Genomic DNA, 23,375 nt, shown 5'->3' with positions numbered 1-23,375 from the left:
ACCATCTCCAGCCATTCTGTGTCACCATCACAGAGACATTTGGGAGTGTCGCTGTGCGTTTGACCGTCACCCTTGGTGTGTGTGTGTGTGTGTGTGTGCGTGTGCGTGTGCGTGTGCGTAGGGGTGCAACGGTTCTCGGTTTTTTTACGGACGGTACGGTTTGCGTTCCACGGCTCAATTCACTAGTGAACCGTGACGGTTTTCGGTTTATGCTGCGATTTGGCCGCGTTCGTAAATTAGCTCTGAGAGCGCCGGAGCGTCCACGTGAATGCATCGAACGGGAGCAGGAAAGCCAGTCAGGTAGCGTCAGTGAGCAGACAGCAGTCTCTCTCTGATGCGTTCGGACAGACGTACACTACCACTTCAGAGAAACACAAAAAAATAACCAATGCAGTGGGGATGTTCATTGCAAAGGATTTGCAGCCCTTTTCGGTGGTTGGAGATTTGGGTTTTCGAAATCTGATAAAAACTCTCGAGCCCCGTTACAGTGTCCTCTCCCGTACATCATTCAGCACCAAAATAATCCCCGGTATTTACCAAACAACGCGCAGAGGCATTGAAGACGATTTGGCAAAAACACAGAGCTTTGCACTGACTACGGATGGTTGGACCTCCCGGGCAACGGAGAGTTACCTCACTGTCACGGTCCACTACATGTCACCGGATTGGGAGATGAAGAGCGCAGTACTGCAAACTCGTCCACTAAACGAAAGCCATACCAGTGCGCACCTGGCAGAGGAACTAACAAATGCAGTGACTGAGTGGAAATTGGAGAGGCGAAACATAACAATTCCCGTTACAACAGACAACGCAGCAAATATCGTAAATGCGATCCATGAAGCTGGTGGACTGGGGCCACAGATCGGCTGCTTTGCGCACGTCGTAAATCTCGCCGCCAAGAAGGCAGTGGCAATAACCCCGGTGTCCCGCCTCCTGGGTAAGATCAGACATGCAGTCACTTTCTTCCACAAAAGCACCACAGCCCACCATATTCTGACAATTAAACAAGATATGTTAGACTTAGTGTTACTTTTGTAGTGTGAATTTGTTTTCCTCCTGTTTGTATACGGGCTACCAGCTGTCAAGGCTAAAGTGCACTTTTACTTTCGAAAGTGTTTATTTTTGGGGGGACATTTGAAAGTATTTTTTGTTTATATACAATTATATATACATTATATAAACATTATATACATTACATATACATGTGTATGTGTATATACATGTTCCATATGTATAAGCAAAATAAAGTAAAGTACTGTTTGTAAATAAATAGTAGCATTTGTTTCTGAACCGAACCGTACCGAAAACCGTGACCCAAAATACCGAACCGTACCGAACCGTGGGCCAACTGAACCGTTGCACCCCTAGTGTGCGTGTGCGTGTGCGTGTGTGTGTGTGTTGGACAGTCATCATGTGTGTATGTGCATTGAGTGAGTGTGTTTGTTTGACACGTTGGGTGTGTTCGTAAATACGCTCTGAGAGCGCCGGAGCGCACCCAGGGTGCTCTCTGGTCGTACGGAAATTCAGAGCGCTCAGACTCCCAGCGTCTGAACATTCCAATCTAAAAATGTCGGAGCAAGTCGTTGCTAAATGTTCTGGTTGCGGCTTGATTGGTACTCTAGAAAGTATTATTCAACATGCATCTACTGTATGTGTAACAAAACATGTAATAATCATGTTTAAAGATGGGATGAATTAACGTTAATTTGAATGAATTTTAAAATGGCAACGTTAGTTAACGAGTATCTACTGTCAACATCACAGAAAGCTAGCTAACGTCAAAGTTAATGTTAACACAATAACATTGTTGGCCACCAGCGAAGTGGTGGTCAAGTTATTGTGGGTGTCCGCCATGTTTACAGTCAGTTTGTAAAGTTGAACTGCCCGTTCGTAAATGAACTGATTGATTTCAGAGCTGCTCTATGACGTTGAAACCAGAGTGAAACCAGAGTAGATTTCCAGATTTACCAAAGCAGCCCGTGGTGTGTCCCATGCCAGGCCCTGTGGGTCCTCTGAGGCCACAGAGACGGACTCTCTGGAGGAGGACAGCCCCACCCCCCAACCCAGGTCACCCCGGCCCCCCGCCAACACCCAGTGGACCAGTAAGACCTCCACCACACTGCTACCACCGCGCTCACACAGCTCACTACATGACTCACACACCTGAGCTCCCTGCACCAAGACAGTCTTATCCAGAACATCTTACAGGCTGACGTTTCAATGAAGAGATAGGGTACACACACACACGTTTGTTCACTGAATCTAAAGACAAAGCAAGAACAGAATCAAAATCAGAATCGCTTTTATTACCTCTTATTGTACAAGTACACAAGAGTAAAACACTTTGGCTTTGGTTCCTCAACATTGACATTGCAGCATTCAGACACAAAAAACACAATAGTAATAAGTAACATAAGCAAGTAAAATAAGGAACCCTACATTGATCAAGTAATCAAACTGTTTGTGTGTTACCCTATCTCCTCACTAGTCTGTCCTGATGTTACATCTGTGTTACCCTATCTCCTCACTAGTCTAGTCTGCCCTGATATTACCAGGTGATATAATATACATTGTGTTGTTGTGACTAGCAGGTGATATTACAGGTGTGTTGTGTCCAGCAGGTGATATTACATGTGTGTTGTGTCCAGCAGGTGAGGTATCAGACGTGGTGGTCAGGATGACCCGCGGGCCTCTGTGGCCAGCAGCAGTGGAAGCCTCCGGCAGCAGGGAGGACGTGGAGGCCAGACAGGGCCAGACAGGGCCAGGGTCAGAGCCCCCCCTGGGCCACACCTCCAGGCTGGCTCCCCCTGCCTCCTCACACGCTCCCCAGGAGGCCTCCCAGGGCAGCAGCTCAGAGCTGGAGCACATCTTCAAGAGCTTTGCAGGTCAGGGGGGATAAGGACAATTCTGTTCAATGTTTGTTTTTGTTGTTTTTTGGGGGGGCGGGGGGGGGGGTTCTAGTGTTCCATGTGTGAAGTTGTAGTGTGTTCTGGATGAGCACATTGTGTAACAAAAAAAAGCATAGCCAGTGATAATCTTAGATGTTATTACTTATTATTATACCAACACTTATACTCATACTTACCCACCTATACTAAGACTAATCATAAGTAAATGTCTGAATAATATTTGAAAAATATCTAACTGTTATGTACTATATTTTAAAATCAGGGTTTTAAACTATGTTTATGTTTATGTCACCCGACCAATGTTCAGACATTTATTCTATAAATGTCAACGTTGTTGAAAATCAATCAGTCAAGTCTTGTGTCTTAAATGCCCATACTATCAGAAGGGGCAATGACACTTAAATAGTTTCAACCAATCAATATGCGGTACATCCGTCCCTCTCTGTGTGCAGGTATTCAGAGTGAGACAGAAGAAGAAGATACAGACTTCCGCACCTTCAACATGACCCCTGGACGGAGCGAGGTAGAGGACAAACACTAACTCAACCACTGACACAACACAACATCCTGCCAGAACCCTGTCTTGTCTATTTAGGTTCTGGATTGAAGTTCCAACAGTTGTCTGTATTATTGAAATGTTTCCATTTCCGTGTCCAATTTCTGCAATACAAAAAAAACGAATAAAACATTGATCAAGTCTTATCTTTATCTTTGCACCTAACTCAAAGCTCATGGCTCTTCTGCCAATGTATTTGTGCATATACGTCAGTAGTACTGTAGTACATATACGTCAGTAGTACTGTAGTACATATACGTTAGTAGTACTGTAGTACTGTCGACAGACTTGTGGTTCCTTGTGTTCAGGAGGAGGGGAGCTCTGAGTCCGATGACACCCGGTCTCCCGTGGAGGCTGTCAGCGTGTTCTACACCCCCAACAACACAGAGCAGAGAAACAGCCAGGTCTAGAACCATCCCCACAACTCATACAACCACACAGAGCAGAGAAACAGACAGGTCTAGAACCATCCCAACACCTCATACAGCCAGGTCTAGAACCATCCCCACAACTCATACAACCACACAGAGCAGAGAAACAGACAGGTCTAGAACCATCCCAACACCTCATACAGCCAGGTCTAGAATCATCCCCACACCTCATACAGCCAGGTCTAGAACCATCCCCACACCTCATACAGCCAGGTCTAGAACCATCCAAACACCTCATACAACTACACAGAGCAGAGAAACAGCCAGGTCTAGAACCATCCCCACACCTCATACAACCACACAGAGCAGAGAAACAGCCAGGTCTAGAACCATCCCCACACCTCATACAGCCAGGTCTAGAACCATCCCAACACCTCATACAGCCAGGTCTAGAACCATCCCCACACCTCATACAGCCAGGTCGAGAACCATCCCAACACCTCATACAGCCAGGTCGAGAACCATCCCCACACCTCACACAGCCAGGTCTAGAACCATCCCCACACCTCATACAGCCAGGTCGAGAACCATCCCAACACCTCATACAGCCAGGTCGAGAACCATCCCCACACCTCATACAGCCAGGTCTAGAACCATCCCCACACCTCATACAGCCAGGTCGAGAACCATCCCAACACCTCATACAGCCAGGTCTAGAACCATCCCCACACCTCATACAGCCAGGTCTAGAACCATCCCAACAATTGTGTTCAGGAGGAGGGGAGCTCTGAGTCCGATGACACCCGGTCTCCCGTGGAGGCTGTCAGCGTGTTCTACACCCCCAACAACACAGAGCAGAGAAACAGCCAGGTCTAGAACCATCCCCACAACTCATACAACCACACAGAGCAGAGAAACAGACAGGTCTAGAACCATCCCAACACCTCATACAGCCAGGTCTAGAACCATCCCAACACCTCACACAGCCAGGTCTAGAACCATCCCCACAACTCATACAACCACACAGAGCAGAGAAACAGACAGGTCTAGAACCATCCCAACACCTCATACAGACAGGTCTAGAATCATCCCCACACCTTATCCAGCCAGGTCTAGAATCATCCCCACACCTCATACAGCCAGGTCTAGAACCATCCCCACACCTCATACAGCCAGGTCTAGAACCATCCAAACACCTCATACAACCACACAGAGCAGAGAAACAGCCAGGTCTAGAACCATCCCCACACCTCATACAACCACACAGAGCAGAGAAACAGCCAGGTCGAGAACCATCCCCACACCTCATACAGCCAGGTCGAGAACCATCCCAACACCTCACACAGCCAGGTCTAGAACCATCCCCACACCTCATACAGCCAGGTCTAGAACCATCCCAACACCTCACACAGCCAGGTCTAGAACCATCCCCACACCTCATACAGCCAGGTCGAGAACCATCCCAACACCTCACACAGCCAGGTCTAGAACCATCCCCACACCTCATACAGCCAGGTCGAGAACCATCCCAACACCTCATACAGCCAGGTCTAGAACCATCCCCACACCTCATACAGCCAGGTCTAGAACCATCCCAACACCTCATACAGCCACACACCCTCCTCCGTTGGTATAGTTGAAGAGTTTACCAAGTTGTGATGTATTACGCTGTATTCATCTCATGTCACCACACATCTCCATCCAGTACCAGTAACATAACACACCAGTAACGTAACATAACACACCAGTAACATAACAGTACCAGTAACATAACACAACACTAACATAACACAACAGTAACATAACATAACACAACAGTAACATAACACAACACAACACTAACATAACACAACACTAACATAACACAACAGTAACATAACACAACACTAACATAACACAACACTAACATAACATAACACAACAGTAACATAACACAACAGTAACATAACAGTACCAGTAACATAACACAACAGTTACATAACACAACAGTAACATAACACTACAGTAATATAACACAACAGTAACATAACACAACAATAACACAACACAACAGTAACATAACAGTACCAGTAACATAACACAACAGTAACATAACACAACAGTAACATAACACGACAGTAACACACCAGTAACATAACACAACAGTAACACACCAGTAACATAACACACCAGTAACATAACACAACAGTAACATAACACACCAGTAACATAACACACCAGTAACATAACACACCAGTAACATAACACAACAGTAACATAACACACCAGTAACATAACACAACAGTAACATAACACAACAGTAACATAACACAACAGTAACATAACACACCAGTAACATAACACAACAGTAACATAACACAACAGTAATATAACAGTTAGGGCCGGCGGTACCCTAGTGGTTCGAGAGGCCGGCTAGCAATCGGAAGGTCGCTGGTTCGTTCCCCGCCTTAGGAGGCAGCTGCATTTGCCCTTGAGCAAGGCACTCAGCCCTAATTGCTCCAGGGCTGGACTATGGCTGATCAATGTCAGATGCGTGTGTGTGTGTGTCTATACAGTATATATGTTACGGTACATGTGGGAATACGGTACATGTGGGAAAACTAGGATTAGGGTTAGGTGCTACGTCCACTTGGTACATGCTGGCATGTCTAACCCTACCCCTAACCCTAACCTTAACCGTAGCACCCTAGCACCTAACGCTAACCCTAATTTTCCCACATGTACCGTTTTCCCACATGTACCGTAACATATATATATATATATAGTCAAATTAGTCTCTTCCCCCTGTCAGAGCCTCAGCTCAGAGGAGGACCTGGAGGTGACGGCGGAGGTGTGCCGGCCAGGGGTCAGCGGGAGAGCAGCTCAGGGGCAGACGCTGGAGGCCAGGGACACGGGTAAGGAGGGCCAGGGGTAAGGTCGTCTCTCTGGAACCCCCCCCCCAACACGCTCTGTGTGCTTCAGAAGAGGCTGTGTGCATCTGCTTAGTTATTCACTTATTAATTTCTGTTTTACTGGGATAGACACAGTAGAGATTGACCAGAAGGATGAAAGAGAGGAGGGGTGACATGGAGGATATGTTGGGAGGCCGGAATTGCCTCTGGAACCTTGCGAATATGGGGTATGCGCATTAGTGTGCTACGCCACTAATGGCGCTTTTCCATTACAGGGCCAACCCGGGCCAGCCCGCTTCGGCCTGCTTCTTTTTCCTTTTCCATTTGTCGGCCCAGGTCGCGTCAGCTCGGTTCGGCTCGCTTCTTTAGCTCCCCTTCGAGACCAGGGTCTACATTTTTAGATCCAGATCTTTTTGCCAGGCTGCGTGTGACGTGTGACGCTGCACACCGTTGATTGGTCAATGGAAATCGTCATCCCATGTTAGATTTCTTCACTAACCGCCATCTTGAAATACCACATTCGCTCTTGGAAAATGTCACTACAGTTTCTGTAATAGCTTATTAATAAAGATTCGAAAAATTATGCTGACCATCGTATTATCTTAGTTTAATGTCATTTCAATGAATCATAGAACTTTTATTTACAACAAGCACAACACAAAAATCGCTATTATGCACCGTCTTTGCCCGTGAATAACACCGGCTGTGGAGGTGGTACAAACACAATACTCCTTTGCTAACTTCACCATCGGTCTACGGTCATTTTGAGCCCTTAACCACCGCGCTGACACCCCGAGAAGTTATGCTTTTAACCGTAAACTCGATGAACCGGGAGTTCACCCGCTGCTGCTGCTCGCAGCACCGCTTGCTGCAAGACACCGGAGCACTCTATAAACGCGGAGATTGGAGCCCCGCGTCAGTCAGCCTTTTCGTAGAAATACATCGCTTCCCAATCCCTGGTTGCGAGATCTAAACTACAAATCTACTAGAACTGAAAGCGGCAAGTAGACTAACAGGCACGTAACATCCATATGCTGTATAAATAAATATATTTGACTACCAGCAAGACAGCGCTGCACTCGTATCTATCAGCCTGTCTGTATAATGATGTCGTTGAATGCCGATGCTGAGATACTGTGCTGATGAACCATTCGCTGACTGTCTTAATAAATCAAGTACAGAGATTCCAACCCGTGTTGAACATCCTATTTCCTTGTCAAATCGTGTATGCTGTGCAGTGTGCACCTAATCTATCATGAGATGACAACGCATTTAAGATCACAATCCTCAATAGATTGATTCCATCGTTTTACCGACAAGAAGATTCTACAATCTATCAGCCTTTCCGTAGAAATACATCGCTCCCTGTATAACGATATATATCTAACGTTACATGTTTTAAGGCTGATCTGTGCATGATGGTGCTGCATTTTGACATAATTCTTATCGCATTTCCCCCCGTTGTGTTGTGCCGTTCCGTAGTCCAGAGCTTCATCATCCCCCTTCACCCCTTTCCATCCCTGGCGTCATTTTATCAATGAACGTGGTATTATACATATTTACATATTACATATTTGTTGTTATTTATGGAAGTGTCCGGTTGCTGGAGGAACCAGGACGCCGGCTACACTGCACAGTTTAGCCCGAAATATATAGAGAGTGCAGCACCGCAACTCCCGTTGACAGAGAATCGTTTTAACAGGGAATTCGCTCCGCGCTGTGTCGACGGTGATAGGAGAGTAGGATCTACACCATTCGAATGGTTTTGGATTCCCTGTCCTTTCCCCTATCCGGACACGTTTGAATTGTTATCCTAACCCACGGTAAACCGAAGTTATTAACCCACAAAGGGCACCGTGTTTGTCCGTGAATAACACGGCACACAATGATGCTACAGTTCATAAAGCAGACAAGTGAAGGCAGTGGTTTTAAGGGTTCAAAAAACATGACTTTATTATGTGTAGAACAACATGGGCCCTATTATGCACTTCATAAGTCTTAAGCAATAAGACGAGGCGGTAGATCTAAACTTAAGACGTGGAGGCGTGGTCAAGGCCACTTTGCTATTATGCGTGCGGTAGTGGGCGCCTAAGACCCGGCGCTAAGCCCAGAAATTAGTCATGGGTGTGTTTTGGGCGTCTTCTCAATCAACCCAATCAGCGTGCCAGGTGCCATTCCCTTTAAGAACCGGCTGCGTTAAGTCATAAGCGCTATGCTATTATGCAGTTCATAGGCGCTAGACTTCATGCACGTTTTGAAACACGAGCGCGCCTCCACGGTTTGCGCAGAAGTCGGTCGGCGCGCATGCGCAAACCGCGGAGGCGTGCTCGTGTTTCAAAACGTGCATGAAGTCTAGCGCCTAAGAACTTTTCAAACCACTTCTTAGCGCTAGGCGCAAAGTCAGATCGCATAATAGCAGGGGCGCCTAGCGCACTTCATTAACATATGAACACTCCTACAATGAGTAATATATGCACAGGAGTCTTACGTCTTATGTGTGGGCGCCTAGCGACACCTGCATAATAGCAGTAGCGCGTATGAAGCGCATAATAAGGGTGGCGGTAGGTCTTAACCTGGCGGTGCGTCTTAATTAAGACTTAAGACGGCAAGTTAAGAAGTGCATAATAGGGCCCCATATGTGCAGAACAAAATCCAATAGAAATGATTCAAACATGCAGACAATCAGGCAGTAGCCATCTCCTGAACATAACAATGATGCTACAGTGACCTAAAGTAGTAGCCATCTCCTTACGATAGCCCACATAAGTTTCTTTCTCTTTTCAGCATTCCTCTTTCGAGTATCCTTCCTTCTGTCTTCGCTCTTCTGTCTTCTCTCTTTTCTCTCCAAAAAACCATGGTTAATAATATACCACATGCCGAGGGAAAGGCATAGGATAGTTGCAAGTTCCTCCATTCTGCTATTGTTGCTGTGTTGTGTCTCGTGAAAATATACGTCACCACCATGGCGCGCTTTTATGACGCGTAACTCCGCCTACTATCGTCTACTCCTCCTACTAGTCCGGGTCGGTTGTGTATAATGGAAAACCAGAACTGATCAAAAGCGGGCTAAAGCGGGCTGAACCGACCTGACGCGAACCAGGCTGGGCTGCTGATGGAAAAGCGCCATAAGCGCGCCCTAGGGTGGAATCCTAAACTTCGAGACCCCAACGCATACTGTAACATAGACGTTAATGACATGTTACTCTGACATTTGCGTAAATTGTCCACCCTTAGTGACCGAAGGGGCTACAGATACAGATAACCTCATTCCATTGTTCATTCCCCCAGAATGCCAGCCTGTACATGACGAGTCAGAGCTGATAGATGCCCACCTCATCATCAGTGGGCAAGGCCCTTTCAGGTAGGACATAGAACACTAACCTGACCAGGTAGGACATAGAACACTAACCTGACCAGGTAGAACATAGAACACTGACCAGGTAGGACATAGAACACTGACCAGGTAGGACATAGAACACTAACCTGACCAGGTAGGACATAGAACACTGACCAGGTAGAACATAGAACACTGACCAGGTAGGACATAGAACACTGACCAGGTAGAACTTAGAACACTAACCTGACCAGGTAGGACATAGAACACTGACCAGGTAGAACATAGAACACTGACCAGGTAGGACATAGAACACTGACCAGGTAGGACATAGAACACTGACCAGGTAGAACATAGAACACTAACCTGACCAGGTAGGACATAGAACACTGACCAGGTAGAACATAGAACACTGACCAGGTAGGACATAGAACACTGACCAGGTAGAACTTAGAACACTAACCTGACCAGGTAGAACATAGAACACTGACCAGGTAGGACATAGAACACTGACCAGGTAGAACATAGAACACTGACCAGGTAGGACATAGAACACTAACCTGACCAGGTAGGACATAGAACACTGACCTGACCAGGTAGAACATAGAACACTAACCTGACCAGGTAGGACATAGAACACTAACCTGACCAGGTAGAACATAGAACACTGACCAGGTAGGACATAGAACACTGACCTGACCAGGTAGGACATAGAACACTGACCTGACCAGGTAGGACATAGAACACTGACCTGACCAGGTAGGACATAGAACACTGACCAGGTAGGACATAGAACACTGACCAGGTAGGACATAGAACACTAACCTGACCAGGTAGGACATAGAACACTGACCAGGTAGAACATAGAACACTAACCTGACCAGGTAGGACATAGAACACTAACCTGACCAGGTAGGACATAGAACACTAACCTGACCAGGTAGGACATAGAACACTGACCAGGTAGAACATAGAACACTAACCTGACCAGGTAGGACATAGAACACTGACCAGGTAGAACATAGAACACTGACCAGGTAGGACATAGAACACTAACCTGACCAGGTAGGACATAGAACACTGACCAGGTAGAACATAGAACACTAACCTGACCAGGTAGGACATAGAACACTGACCAGGTAGAACATAGAACACTGACCAGGTAGGACATAGAACACTGACCAGGTAGGACATAGAACACTAACCTGACCAGGTAGGACATAGAACACTGACCAGGTAGGACATAGAACACTGACCAGGTAGAACATAGAACACTAACCTGACCAGGTAGGACATAGAACACTAACCTGACCAGGTAGGACATAGAACACTGACCAGGTAGGACATAGAACACTAACCTGACCAGGTAGGACATAGAACACTGACCAGGTAGGACAAAGCAGAATACTTAACCTGCGATATGTCTGACGGTTATGGAATATATGGTGTGTCTAGTGGATAGTGAGTTGGACTGGTGATCGGTGTGTGTGTGTGTGTGTGTGTGTGTGTGTGTGTGTGTACATGTGCGTGCGTGCGCGTGTCTCCAGCTGTCTACCTGACCTGGGCGAGCTGGCTGACCTCTCCAGCATCACCTGCTCGCCCGCCCAGCACCAGGGGCTGCTGCCCACCAGCCCCCTCCACAGACGCCCCCCGACACTCTGCTACAGCACCCCCCGCAGCCCCGGTAACCCCCACCAACCCCCCCCCCCACTCACAAACATTCAACAACATCTAACAGCTTACTAACGCTTCCATCTAACACATACACACCCTACGCCCGCGTTCTTCACTCATCACCGGTCCTTGTATTTGGTCGGTGTAGTGACAGCACCCAACCACGGGGCCACCAGGGGCAGTGTGGAGCCCTTCCCCTCTCTGCCCAGCCTCCAGGACACCTCGGCCTGGGGCAGCAGCCCCCGCTCCCTGCCCCCCCACACCGATGAGACCTTCGCCACCGCCAGCCTGGGAGGAGCCAGCAGCACGGTCAGAGCACACTTCTACATCTACACCCAGACAAACACTTCTACACCCAGACAAACACTTCTACACCCAGACAAACACTGTGTCCAACCGCAGCTGTATCCGTTTGTTACGTTAGTTACGGATCGAGCGGTCGAACGGGCGCTTCAACATCACACACTGACCGTCAACAGGGATGACAGAAATGTTCGCAGGAGTAACATTTGACCGTCTCCTCATTTCACCCCTTAGAAATATGAGTGACTTCATCGTGTTTGTGTGACTGACCTGGCAACTTAGTGACTGACCTGGCAACATGGACACATTTACTATGTCTCATGAGGTCCAGCTATGTTCATGTGAGCTCATGTAAGATGTGAGTTGACCGAGCCCCTCCGCCTCCCCCCAGGACAGCGACACGCCCACCACCGGCCTCCTACACTTCACCACAGCCAGCTCCGGAGAGCAGCAGACCACCGCAGGCGGCAGCAGCCAGGAGGGAACTGTCCCCCCCTCCACCACCACCACCGAGGAGGACAACCAGGCCCGGAGCACGGAGCATCTCCAGGGAGAAAGAGGTCCCGGGACCCTGGAAGACGAAGAGGAGGAGGAAGGGGAGATGGAGGGATCAGAGATCAGGGATCAGATCAGCGGCAGTGACAGTGACGCTGACGATGTGACTCTGAACACAGAGGACGGTGAGGCGGCGGTAAAAGACGATACTGCTGGGTGTAGGATGGAGAGAGAGAAGACAGGGTGGGTGTAGGATGGAGAGAGAGAAGGCAGGGTGGGTGTAGGATGGAGAGAGAGAAGGCAGGGTAGGTGTAGGATGGAGAGAGAGAAGGCAGGGTAGGTGTAGGATGGAGAGAGAGAAGGCAGGGTGGGTGTAGGATGGAGAGAGAGAAGGCAGGGTAGGTGTAGGATGGAGAGAGAGAAGGCAGGGTGGGTGTAGGATGGAGAGAGAGAAGGCAGGGTAGGTGTAGGATGGAGAGAGAGAGAGAAAGCAGGGTAGGTGTAGGATGGAGAGAGGAGAAGGCAGGGTAGGTGTAGGATGGAGAGAGAGAAGGCAGGGTAGGTGTAGGATGGAGAGAGAGAAGGCAGGGTAGGTGTAGGATGGAGAGAGAGAAGGCAGGGTAGGTGTAGGATGGAGAGAGAGAGAAGGCAGGGTAGGTGTAGGATGGAGAGAGAGAGAAGGCAGGGTAGGTGTAGGATTGAGAGAGGAGAAGGCAGGGTGGGTGTAGGATGGAGAGAGGAGAAGGCAGGGTAGGTGTAGGATGGAGAGAGAGAGAAGGCAGGGTAGGTGTAGGATGGAGAGAGGAGAAGGCAGGGTAGGTGTAGGATGGAGAGAGAGGAGGCAGGGTAGGTGTAGGATGGAGAGAGAGAAGGCAGGGTGGGTGTAGGATGGAGAGAGAGAGGAGAAGGCAGGGTAGGTGTAGGATGGAGAGAGAGGAGAAGGCAGGGTAGGTGTAGGATGGAGAGAGAGAAGGCAGGGTAGGTGTAGGATGGAGAGAGAGAGAAGGCAGGGTAGGTGTAGGATGGAGAGAGAGGAGAAGGCAGGGTGGGTGTAGGATGGAGAGAGAGAAGGCAGGGTAGGTGTAGGATGGAGAGAGGAGAAGGCAGGGTAGGTGTAGGATGGAGAGAGAGAGAAGGCAGGGTGGGTGTAGGATGGAGAGAGAGAGAAGGCAGGGTAGGTGTAGGATGGAGAGAGGAGAAGGCAGGGTAGGTGTAGGATGGAGAGAGAGAAGGCAGGGTGGGTGTAGGATGGAGAGAGAGAGGAGAAGGCAGGGTAGGTGTAGGATGGAGAGAGAGGAGAAGGCAGGGTAGGTGTAGGATGGAGAGAGAGAAGGCAGGGTAGGTGTAGGATGGAGAGAGAGAGAAGGCAGGGTAGGTGTAGGATGGAGAGAGAGGAGAAGGCAGGGTGGGTGTAGGATGGAGAGAGAGAAGGCAGGGTAGGTGTAGGATGGAGAGAGAGAAGGCAGGGTAGGTGTAGGATGGAGAGAGAGAGAAGGCAGGGTGGGTGTAGGATGGAGAGAGAGAGGAGAAGGCAGGGTAGGTGTAGGATGGAGAGAGGAGAAGGCAGGGTAGGTGTAGGATGGAGAGAGGAGAAGGCAGGGTAGGTGTAGGATGGAGAGAGAGAAGGCAGGGTAGGTGTAGGATGGAGAGAGAGAGGAGAAGGCAGGGTAGGTGTAGGATGGAGAGAGAGAGAAGGCAGGGTAGGTGTAGGATGGAGAGAGAGGAGAAGGCAGGGTAGGTGTAGGATGGAGAGAGAGGAGGCAGGGTAGGTGTAGGATGGAGAGAGAGAAGGCAGGGTAGGTGTAGGATGGAGAGAGAGAGAAGGCAGGGTAGGTGTAGGATGGAGAGAGAGGAGAAGGCAGGGTGGGTGTAGGATGGAGAGAGAGAAGGCAGGGTAGGTGTAGGATGGAGAGAGAGAAGGCAGGGTAGGTGTAGGATGGAGAGAGAGAGAAGGCAGGGTAGGTGTAGGATGGAGAGAGGAGAAGGCAGGGTAGGTGTAGGATGGAGAGAGAGAAGGCAGGGTGGGTGTAGGATGGAGAGAGAGAGAGGAGAAGGCAGGGTAGGTGTAGGATGGAGAGAGAGGAGAAGGCAGGGTAGGTGTAGGATGGAGAGAGAGGAGAAGGCAGGGTGGGTGTAGGATGGAGAGAGAGAGAAGGCAGGGTAGGTGTAGGATGGAGAGAGAGAAGGCAGGGTAGGTGTAGGATGGAGAGAGAGGAGGCCTGGTAGGATTCCCAAACTGCATTCCAACACACAAACCACTGTTCTGAGTCATACTATCTGCATTGTCAAAATTCCTATATGGCACAGTATGCACAGCAGGGAAGGCTGGTGGAGGTAGAAATCAGAGGACAGCCTCATTGTAATGCATGGAATGGACTGAGGAATGGTATCATCCTCCACTGATACACAATCATGCGTTTTATAAAATATATATATATATATGCCAATTAGCTGATGCTTTTATCAAAAGCGACTTACATTGCAGTGAGTTAAGTAGCATACATTTTTTCAGTATATATGGTCACACAACCTAAGCGTTGTTAGCGCCAGGCTCTACGAACTAGGCACAGCATTGTTCTATTTTCCCCCCCACAGAGGAGGCGTGTGAAGAGGAAGAGTTGCCTGATGAAGTGGAGTCTGAGCCAGAGTACGAGGGCGAGGAGGTGACCTGTGATGAAGAAGAGCTCTTAGATGGAGAGGACGTTTCTGTGTCTAGTCTGGAGCAAGCAGAGAACGTCCCCAGTGAAGGTAAGTACCTATAGTACTATACTTGTTTAGGTACTATACATGTTTTTCCTCAGCAGGGTCCTTATGTGGGACCGAGAGGGGAATCTTGGGAGTTGTAGAAATGTAATCAAATAAGCAATTTGGGACATCAGGACCGATCGGGCCATTCAAAGCAAGATATATTGACTCAGAGATCGTTTTAAACCCAAACAACTGTGAAGGTGTCTCCTATTGAATAATGAAAACAACAAATCCACAAAAATAACAGCGTAAAAACTTTCACCTTTAATTTACTTAGTTGACTGTTGATATTGATATTATGCCTTGGACTCGAGACATTTTCACAAGACATCGATATAAAAAGCGAACAAGAGAAATGATGAGATTTGCACCTGTCGTCTCTGGCATTAATGAGTTATGCTCCACTCAGGCCCGGTTCCTCAGACACAGAGAAAACAAACAAACAAACCAAACATTTTCAGACAACCTTGCTGCCGCTGGTCCAGACCCAGCGGGCCATGCAGCTCCTGGGCAGCAGAGACGGGCCGGAGGACCACCGGAGGACCCTGACCCGCTGGAGGAGACCCACAGGTACAGTAGACCAGGACACCACCTAGAGGACACTGACAGTAGTACACCACCTAGAGGACACTGACAGTATTACAGTATACCACCTAGAGGACACTGACAGTATTACACCACCTAGAGGACACTGACAGTAGTACAGTACACCACCTAGAGGACACTGACAGTAGTACAGTAGATAGAGGACACTGACAGTATTACAGTAAAACATCTCCTCACCATCACACTTGGGTTATTCTCTCAGTGCACAACATTCCCAAGGCTGGACACACCTGCGCTCGACACGTCTGCTATATTAGTCACATGAAATGTACTTATTCATTAAGGTATAGAGTGGCGAAGCATGCACATACACCAGAACACTGTATGATATATAGGGCCCTATTATGCACTTCTTAACTTGCCGTCTTAAGTCTTAATTAAGACGCACCGCCAGGTTAAGACCTACCGCCACCCTTATTATGCGCTTCATACGCGCTACTGCTATTATGCAGGTGTCGATAGGCGCCCACACATAAGACGTAAAACTCCCGTGCATATATTGCTCATTGTGGGAGTGTTCATATGTTAATGAAGTGCACTAGGCGCCCCTGCTATTATGCGATCTGACTTTGCTCCTAGCGCTAAGAAGTGGTTTGAAAAGTTCTTAAGTTTAGACTTCATGCACGTTTTGAAACACGAGCGCGCCTCCGCGGTTTGCGCATGCATGTGGGCACACATGAACACGCACGTGGCTCCACGGCAAGACGTCAATTACGGTCACAGTATAAATGCCACCACTGGCAAATGTTAAGCCAGAGAGAGAGAACAATGGAATATATCCTAGGAAGGAATTATGATAGACGAAGACGGCGCGCCGAGCGCATATACCGGCAACGACTTTGTTACCTCGGGCTGACAAATCTCAAATCAATCCTGGACTCGTGATCTAAGCATTTTAGCGCTTTCAATTGGTGATCCAACTGTTAATAATGCTATAATATATTGCAATTACAATTATACTATAGCCTATTATTAAAATATGTATAATATAGCCTATATATATATTCTTTTATTCTGTTTACAGAGCAGCAATGCTTGTATGAGCTGCGCTTCACCCGTCAGGCAGTAACTGACATATGTCGTTTGGTCAGCAATGACCTCATGCACGAGCTTGTTACTTTCTTCTGCAGAGAAGCGCGCTGACCTCCTTCTTAGGACTTCCATAATAGCATAGCGCTAAAGACTCAACGCAGCCGGTTCTTAAAGGGAATGGCACCTGGCACGCTGATTGGGTTGATTGAGAAGACGCCCAAAACACACCCATGACTAATTTCTTTGCTTAGCGCCGAGTTTTAGGCGCCCACTACCGCACGCATAATAGCAAAGTGGCCTTGACCACGCCTCCACGTCTTAAGTTTAGATCTACCGCCTCGTCTTATTGCTTAAGACTTATGAAGTGCATAATAGGGCCCATACTCTTTCTCTCTCTCTCTCTCTCTCTCTCTCTCAGTGCTCACTCCACTCTGGATGAAGCGTTGCATGCCATGCTGGTGGAGAAGGCAACAGGTCACAGGGTCCTGAGGAGCCCAGGGCCTGTCGCACAACCGCTGTGAGTGTTGTTGAGCCTAAGACACGTTCCACAATACTAACTTCAACCTATACATGCTACATACATACATGCAAACTAAGCGGAGGTTCACTTGCAACATCATTGTTTCCTGGGTTTAATTCAGACGTCATTGGATGCAGCAATGCTCAAGGTTTAATCCCACCTGCTGCATATAAGATATGTTCCACAACGCGTTCAGTGGTGCAAACTTGTCACCTTTTGGCGAAATTCAAAGTTTTTACCTCAAAATAGGTGACCTATGTCAGTGTTTCCTCCAGGATTTTTCACATTAGTGGCGGAGCGGTTATCTTTTTAAAAAAAAAAATCTGCGTGCACGCGCATAAAACGCGCACTGGCGCTCAAAACAAAGACGTAGTTTCACCAAAAACTATAGGGTGGCAACAATTATAATTTCTGTAATAGCGGTTAAGTCATTAAAGCCGAGCAGGTGATTTTATATAGAAGGTGATCAAACCAATATATCCTGCAGCTGCAGCGGAACATGCGGAACGCGCATTACACACACACACACACACACACACACACACACAGAAAGATCAATACGAAGTAGGCCGACATGAGAGTACACGCACAAAACCGGCTAACGTTACTCATTAACTGTTTACACAAGTAAAATCACAGTGTGACAGTCAGATGGAGCATTCGGTAAACAACCAACAGCAAGGTAATGCTATCAGTTGAGTTAAAGAAAACCAACCCCGCGCATATTGCTATGAGTAGTTCGAAGCTAGGTGCTTGCACGTTAGGTGCGAGAATGCTCGGTTAACCCATTAGCGGGAACATTATTTGTTTCACAAAATAGGCTGATTTAATTGACCATGAACATCAGAGACATACATTACGAATGTTCATTTAAAATACTCTATACTGAGCACTGCAGGCACGTGCCGTGAGCTTTTAGATTGGGTAAGCATAAGATATAGACAAGGAAATGCAATTGTGATGCCCTAGAACCCGCTAATAAACTGTAGTGTCACTTTGTGATCAGATTACCAAAAACAAAAAAAAACAGTTGCCAGTTTCGACTATATCAGGGGTGCTCATTGTTCAATCTTTTTTTAACCAAGATCTTTTCAAGTAGCCAACCTGCTGAAATCTACAAGTCCAGTTTCAACATCGCAAACGCACACATGCACAACACAGACACACACCGTTTCCATCCTCCATAGTAAACTCACAACACACTTTCTTTTCACACTTTGTCACATAGGCACTTGACATCACATCACAAACCCTCCCTCTCTATCTCTCTCAAACACTTTTGGTCCAGAAGGCACGGACAGCGACATTAGGCCTATCTCAGCGATTGATTAAGCAGCTCTCTGATTGATTGATTAAGCAGAGGAAGTCTTAAATAAGAAACCATAACCAGCAGCACAGCAGTACTCAAACCATGTAAACAAGCACAGATCGCCACCAGCCTCGCCAATCATATAAATCATATAAACCGCTCATACCAGGCTTGCTGGCGACTCTCCCTTTCTGGGTGTGAAGATCGGTGAGCGCTGGCTTCGGCTGGCTTTTTCCAGTCCAGTCCAGTCTACGAAATCCCTTTAGGTCGCTGACAGTAATGTCCATATTCACAAAATCAAGCAAGTTATCCTTATTGATTATTATTATTTAGATCGTTTGAGCTAGGTAGCATAATAAGCTATTCTGCCGGGCGAGAGAAAGTAAGGTGAAATGTTAAGTGAACTTTTTTTTTATAAATTGTTTTTTTTTGTTTTTCAGATTTTATCCCTTTTCACCCAATTTGGTAGCCAATTGAACCCAACCTAGCATCCAATTATCCCCTGCCTATTGCGAAGGATCCGCCGCACGACCCCGTGGCCGGCAGTCCCAGAGGAGGCCGCCAGGCAGACTAGCTGACTGGCTCCTCGAGCCCAGCACCGTTATTCCGGCACCCCGGGGGCGCTGTTGCGCGACGGATCCTTGTCCGGAAATACTCCTATACCGCCCTCGTCCAATATGCCGCTCCTCGTGTGTGCCCCAGCCATATCCGGATCTGGCAATCAGTAGCTCTTATCGGAATGAAAGACCTACTGATTGGCTGTAAGCATGCTTACCCTGGCCACATTAAACAGCGGGCTGAAGCATCGAAAAAAAATAAGAAATAAAAATTTCACTCATTCGAATGTACGCGAGGGAAAGCAGAGAGAGAAGTGCTTATAATGTAACGCAATGCAAGCAGGCAGAATAGCGAGTGCTTACTCATGCAGGTGGCGTCAAAATGAATGACTCCTGCTGCCCTGGGACCTAAAATACGACTCTTTTAATGAAAACAAACAAACGGTTACATGCACTTTTATTTTAATATTTTCACAGTCCTTTTTTATTTTTTCGTTGGGTAAGCACTGCTTACTATGCTTATATGGACGGCACGTCCTTGGAGCACTGGTATAAGAACATGAACCAGAGAACAGCAGTAAATGCAATAACCCACAGTCGTCGCTGATGATGTTGCATTTTCGATTAGGATACGGGATTAAAGGCACCGGCGACGGGAGAAGAGAGAAATCCAAATGTCCCGCTAAATTCGGACCAATCACACCGTTTTGAAAGCCTGTTGAGAGTCTCGATTGCAGTGCGAACACAAACGACGAGGTTAATTGCAACATTGTAACATATTGTAAATAACTACCCCTAAATCGTAACGAAATGTTGGTCTGGAAGCGGCCTAAATCTAGCTTCAATCTGCTTTTTTTCTGTTCTCCGGTCATAATAACTCGCTGCCTTTCTGCGCAGCCTGAATCAAAGTGGACTGTCTGAATCAATTAGTGGCGGAGGAAATTCATTGGTGGCGGCCCGCCACCAATAAATGCATATAGAGGAAACACTGTATGTGAATCATGTAGATCTTTTTTTTTGGGGGGGGGGGGGGGGGTCTACATCTCATCTCATCCAAGTCACATGATGCCCAAGCTAACATCTTCCTGTCTGCTCAACTCTGCTGCAGTTGAAATAAAAAGGTCTTAAGATGGAAGTAGAAACATAAGAAGTAATAAAATAAAATAACATAGAAGTTATTTCTATGTTGCGATAACTTCTCAACAGGATTTTACAGGGTTCGTTCAAACTATCGTAATTCTTGAACTATATGTGCAATCGAAAACAATCCAACAGTTTCTGAAAGCAGAGAAGTTGCACTCTCTAGCCATTTAGGGTTATTGCGGTAGTTCACCAAAAAAACTAATGCATTGACCTCAAAGTGTCATGGAGTGATTTGAAGAGAAGCAGTATTTTAGCGGTGTTTTATACTTTAGTGAGTTTCTGTACATAATATATGTTTGTGATTGTGAAATGTCACGAAGACCATCTAGGCTAGGGTAACCAATCCACCTAAAAGTTTCATAGAGGACGACGATGTAAGTGACGAAGGACTGATTTCTTCTTCTGAACCCCCTGGTATGGAGGTTAGTTCTAGCGAATTTACCTGATAGAACATCGACATGCTAGAAACACATAACTACACATAATTAGATGATCATTATAAGTATTTAGAGATCGTTAAACTGTTGTTTATTATATCGAGTGGGTACTTTACAACTTCAAGTTGTGTTATGAAGAAAACGAGTCGGCGAGTGGTTTGCCCTAGGCTGCGTTCGTAAATTCGCTCTGGAAATCTGATCAGCAGTCATGGAATGCCTCTTGTCCAATCAAAATACTTGGTCCCTTTATGACATTGAGCCCAGTGTGCCCTCCGGCGCTCTCAGAGCGAATTTACGAACGCTGCCTGAGACTGTCTCGCGTCCCCCTTTACCTAGCTTCTACCCTGCTGCTACGCTGCTTCTATAACATCAGGATCAGACACAGGGCGAGACTTTCAAAATAAACCTTTTTAATGGCTTCTGTGTGCTTTAGACTTGCGTAGAATCGATTTTATTTTTATTTTAAAAGTCTGACCGGAAAAATGTATTATTGTCGCCAGACCCACTGCGTGGGAATACGACGCGTGCGGATGAGAGACAACATATAAAACAAAACTTGCACTTATTGCTCGTGTGACATTGGTTAAGCTGCGCCCAAAACCCAGATATTTTGCCACGTGAAATGATAAGACAAGAGGCCACTATACGATAATCGCCGTGGGAGGCGATTCGACTGTAGGCATGTGAAGTTAGAATTTCTTCAAACTTGCAGTGGTCGCAACGGTGTGTGTGTTTTAGTAAATATAGTGTGTGTGTGTGTGTGTGTGTGTGGCCCTCCTGTGAGAGGTGTGTGTGTGCCATATCTCAGTATGTAGGCTATGCAGTGTAAGTAAGTGTGTGAGTTTATTCTGTTATTTATGCTATTATATCTAGTAATGTGTTGAGAAGCAATGGAAATGAATCAAGAAATTGATAGAGTAGGCTAACTTACATTATCATTGTTCTATATGCAACAGAACAGATCACCCAGCATTGCTAATGAAAAGAATCAACGAATGTGAGTCTAATACCAATACTTGCTCAATAGGTCTTAAAATCTATTAAAGCTGGTCTTATAAACAGGGGTGCACATAACTTTTTGGGTCCAGTGCTCAGAGGAGCACCTAGGAATGCTGCTTGGTGCTCCCTGAGCTTGCGAGTCACGACCCGTCCCACAGGATGGATAAAAAAGGGATACATGGATAACTTATATTAGCAAAACGACATTTATTCATAAATAAAGATGAACGAACAAATGATTGTGTGCAAAACAAAATAAACAAATGCAAAATAAACGGACATCTCTTTAAGCACTGCTCTGTTCTGTAAACACTGAAATCAACTTTTCAACAAAAAGTTACAGCCTAAGCATTTATTTATGCTACAAGCTTAATCATCATCATCACTGCTCTCTTGACTGCTGTTATCACTGTCCTCAATTTCAACCATGGTAGAGGATGTTGTAGGCTATCACTTTAAGTAGCTCATTATTTTGATAAGTCTTTTTTTTTAATTTTTTTTATAATAATAGAATTCCCAACCATATTCCCTGGGTCAGGGGTCGAGGTGCGATAATGAAGCTGTAAAACAAACGTCTGAAGTTTGAAAGCTTCAGAGAAAAGAAACGTGAAGTCCCTTGGTGTTGTTTTTCCTTTTAGCGATGGTGGCGTGATAACCGTGCGATACGGGATACACGGAATGAAAGTACGAGTTACGATACTTTCCGAATGTTTTCGTGAGGGGAGTCGCCGTGGTCGTCGTCGGTCGACTGTTGTGATGGATTACTCGTCGGGCCTTCGGCTGAGGGGACGGCAAATAGTTACTTATTGGGGCTTGCTTCTTGGACATTTTGACGGCTCGTCGGGTGCCTCAGTGATGCAGCAGTCAGCAGTTAGATTTTGAGGAAGTAAATTCCTCTCCCAGCGGTTCCAGCTGTTGGTGCGCAAGAGCGTCTTCATGCGGCTGCCGCGCAGCATGCATTTTGGCGACGCATGCGCACTGGCGCACCAGTTGTGTGCACCCCTGCTTATAAAGGTCTTAAATGTAACTTGTTGAAACCTGCAGGAACCAGCATAATTATTTTGAAAACAGGTTGCTTACATTAATTATGAGGGTGTTAAGGTCAGGGCCATCGCTACTTACACGCGCATCATTGTTAGACCACTGTTAATGCTAGAGCTAACCATCTACGGGCAAAAAAAAAAGTGTCACCTTTTTGGACCATCGCCAGTTTGCACCCCTGAGACTTGGTAATTCACAGTTTAAGAGCATACTGACAGTATAGCCTAGAAGAGTGCTATATGTTTTGCCCAGGAAATCAAAAGTGCACAACTGGTTCCGGTAATGGCGGCGTGCTGAGAAGACTGGTTTTCTCACCTCCACTAAAACCTTCAAACAAATTCTGCTACAAACCTAGCTAAAGTCAATTAAAATCAGCCATACCACTCGTAAAAGATGTCGTCTATACAAGGGAAACCGAGTACCCGAAAGAACCCACAAGTACAATCTAAA

General features: G+C 46.8%; 1 protein-coding gene across 1 annotated transcript in view; it reads left to right on the top strand.

Moving 5' to 3' along the window:
- Positions 1-23,375, top strand: part of tex14 (testis expressed 14, intercellular bridge forming factor) — a gene marked incomplete at both ends in the record, with an annotated part of 62,581 nt that overhangs the window by 31,255 nt on the left and 7,951 nt on the right. Inside the window, 13 exons of the mRNA XM_080529288.1 lie at positions 2,018-2,102; positions 2,652-2,885; positions 3,362-3,432; positions 3,774-3,869; positions 4,611-4,706; positions 6,628-6,730; positions 10,016-10,088; positions 11,609-11,745; positions 11,884-12,044; positions 12,430-12,718; positions 15,129-15,281; positions 15,767-15,851; positions 17,338-17,436. Coding sequence (XP_080385414.1) covers positions 2,018-2,102; positions 2,652-2,885; positions 3,362-3,432; positions 3,774-3,869; positions 4,611-4,706; positions 6,628-6,730; positions 10,016-10,088; positions 11,609-11,745; positions 11,884-12,044; positions 12,430-12,718; positions 15,129-15,281; positions 15,767-15,851; positions 17,338-17,436 — 1,682 coding nt within the window. The remainder of the gene's footprint in view (positions 1-2,017; positions 2,103-2,651; positions 2,886-3,361; positions 3,433-3,773; positions 3,870-4,610; positions 4,707-6,627; positions 6,731-10,015; positions 10,089-11,608; positions 11,746-11,883; positions 12,045-12,429; positions 12,719-15,128; positions 15,282-15,766; positions 15,852-17,337; positions 17,437-23,375) is intronic.

Source organism: Nansenia antarctica, assembly GCF_963989245.1.
Source record: "Nansenia antarctica genome assembly, chromosome: 4".
In the NCBI taxonomy this organism is placed as follows: domain Eukaryota; kingdom Metazoa; phylum Chordata; class Actinopteri; order Argentiniformes; family Microstomatidae; genus Nansenia; species Nansenia antarctica.
Note: the sequence above shows the minus strand (reverse complement) of the source record. Positions and strands in the feature narration are given on the sequence as shown.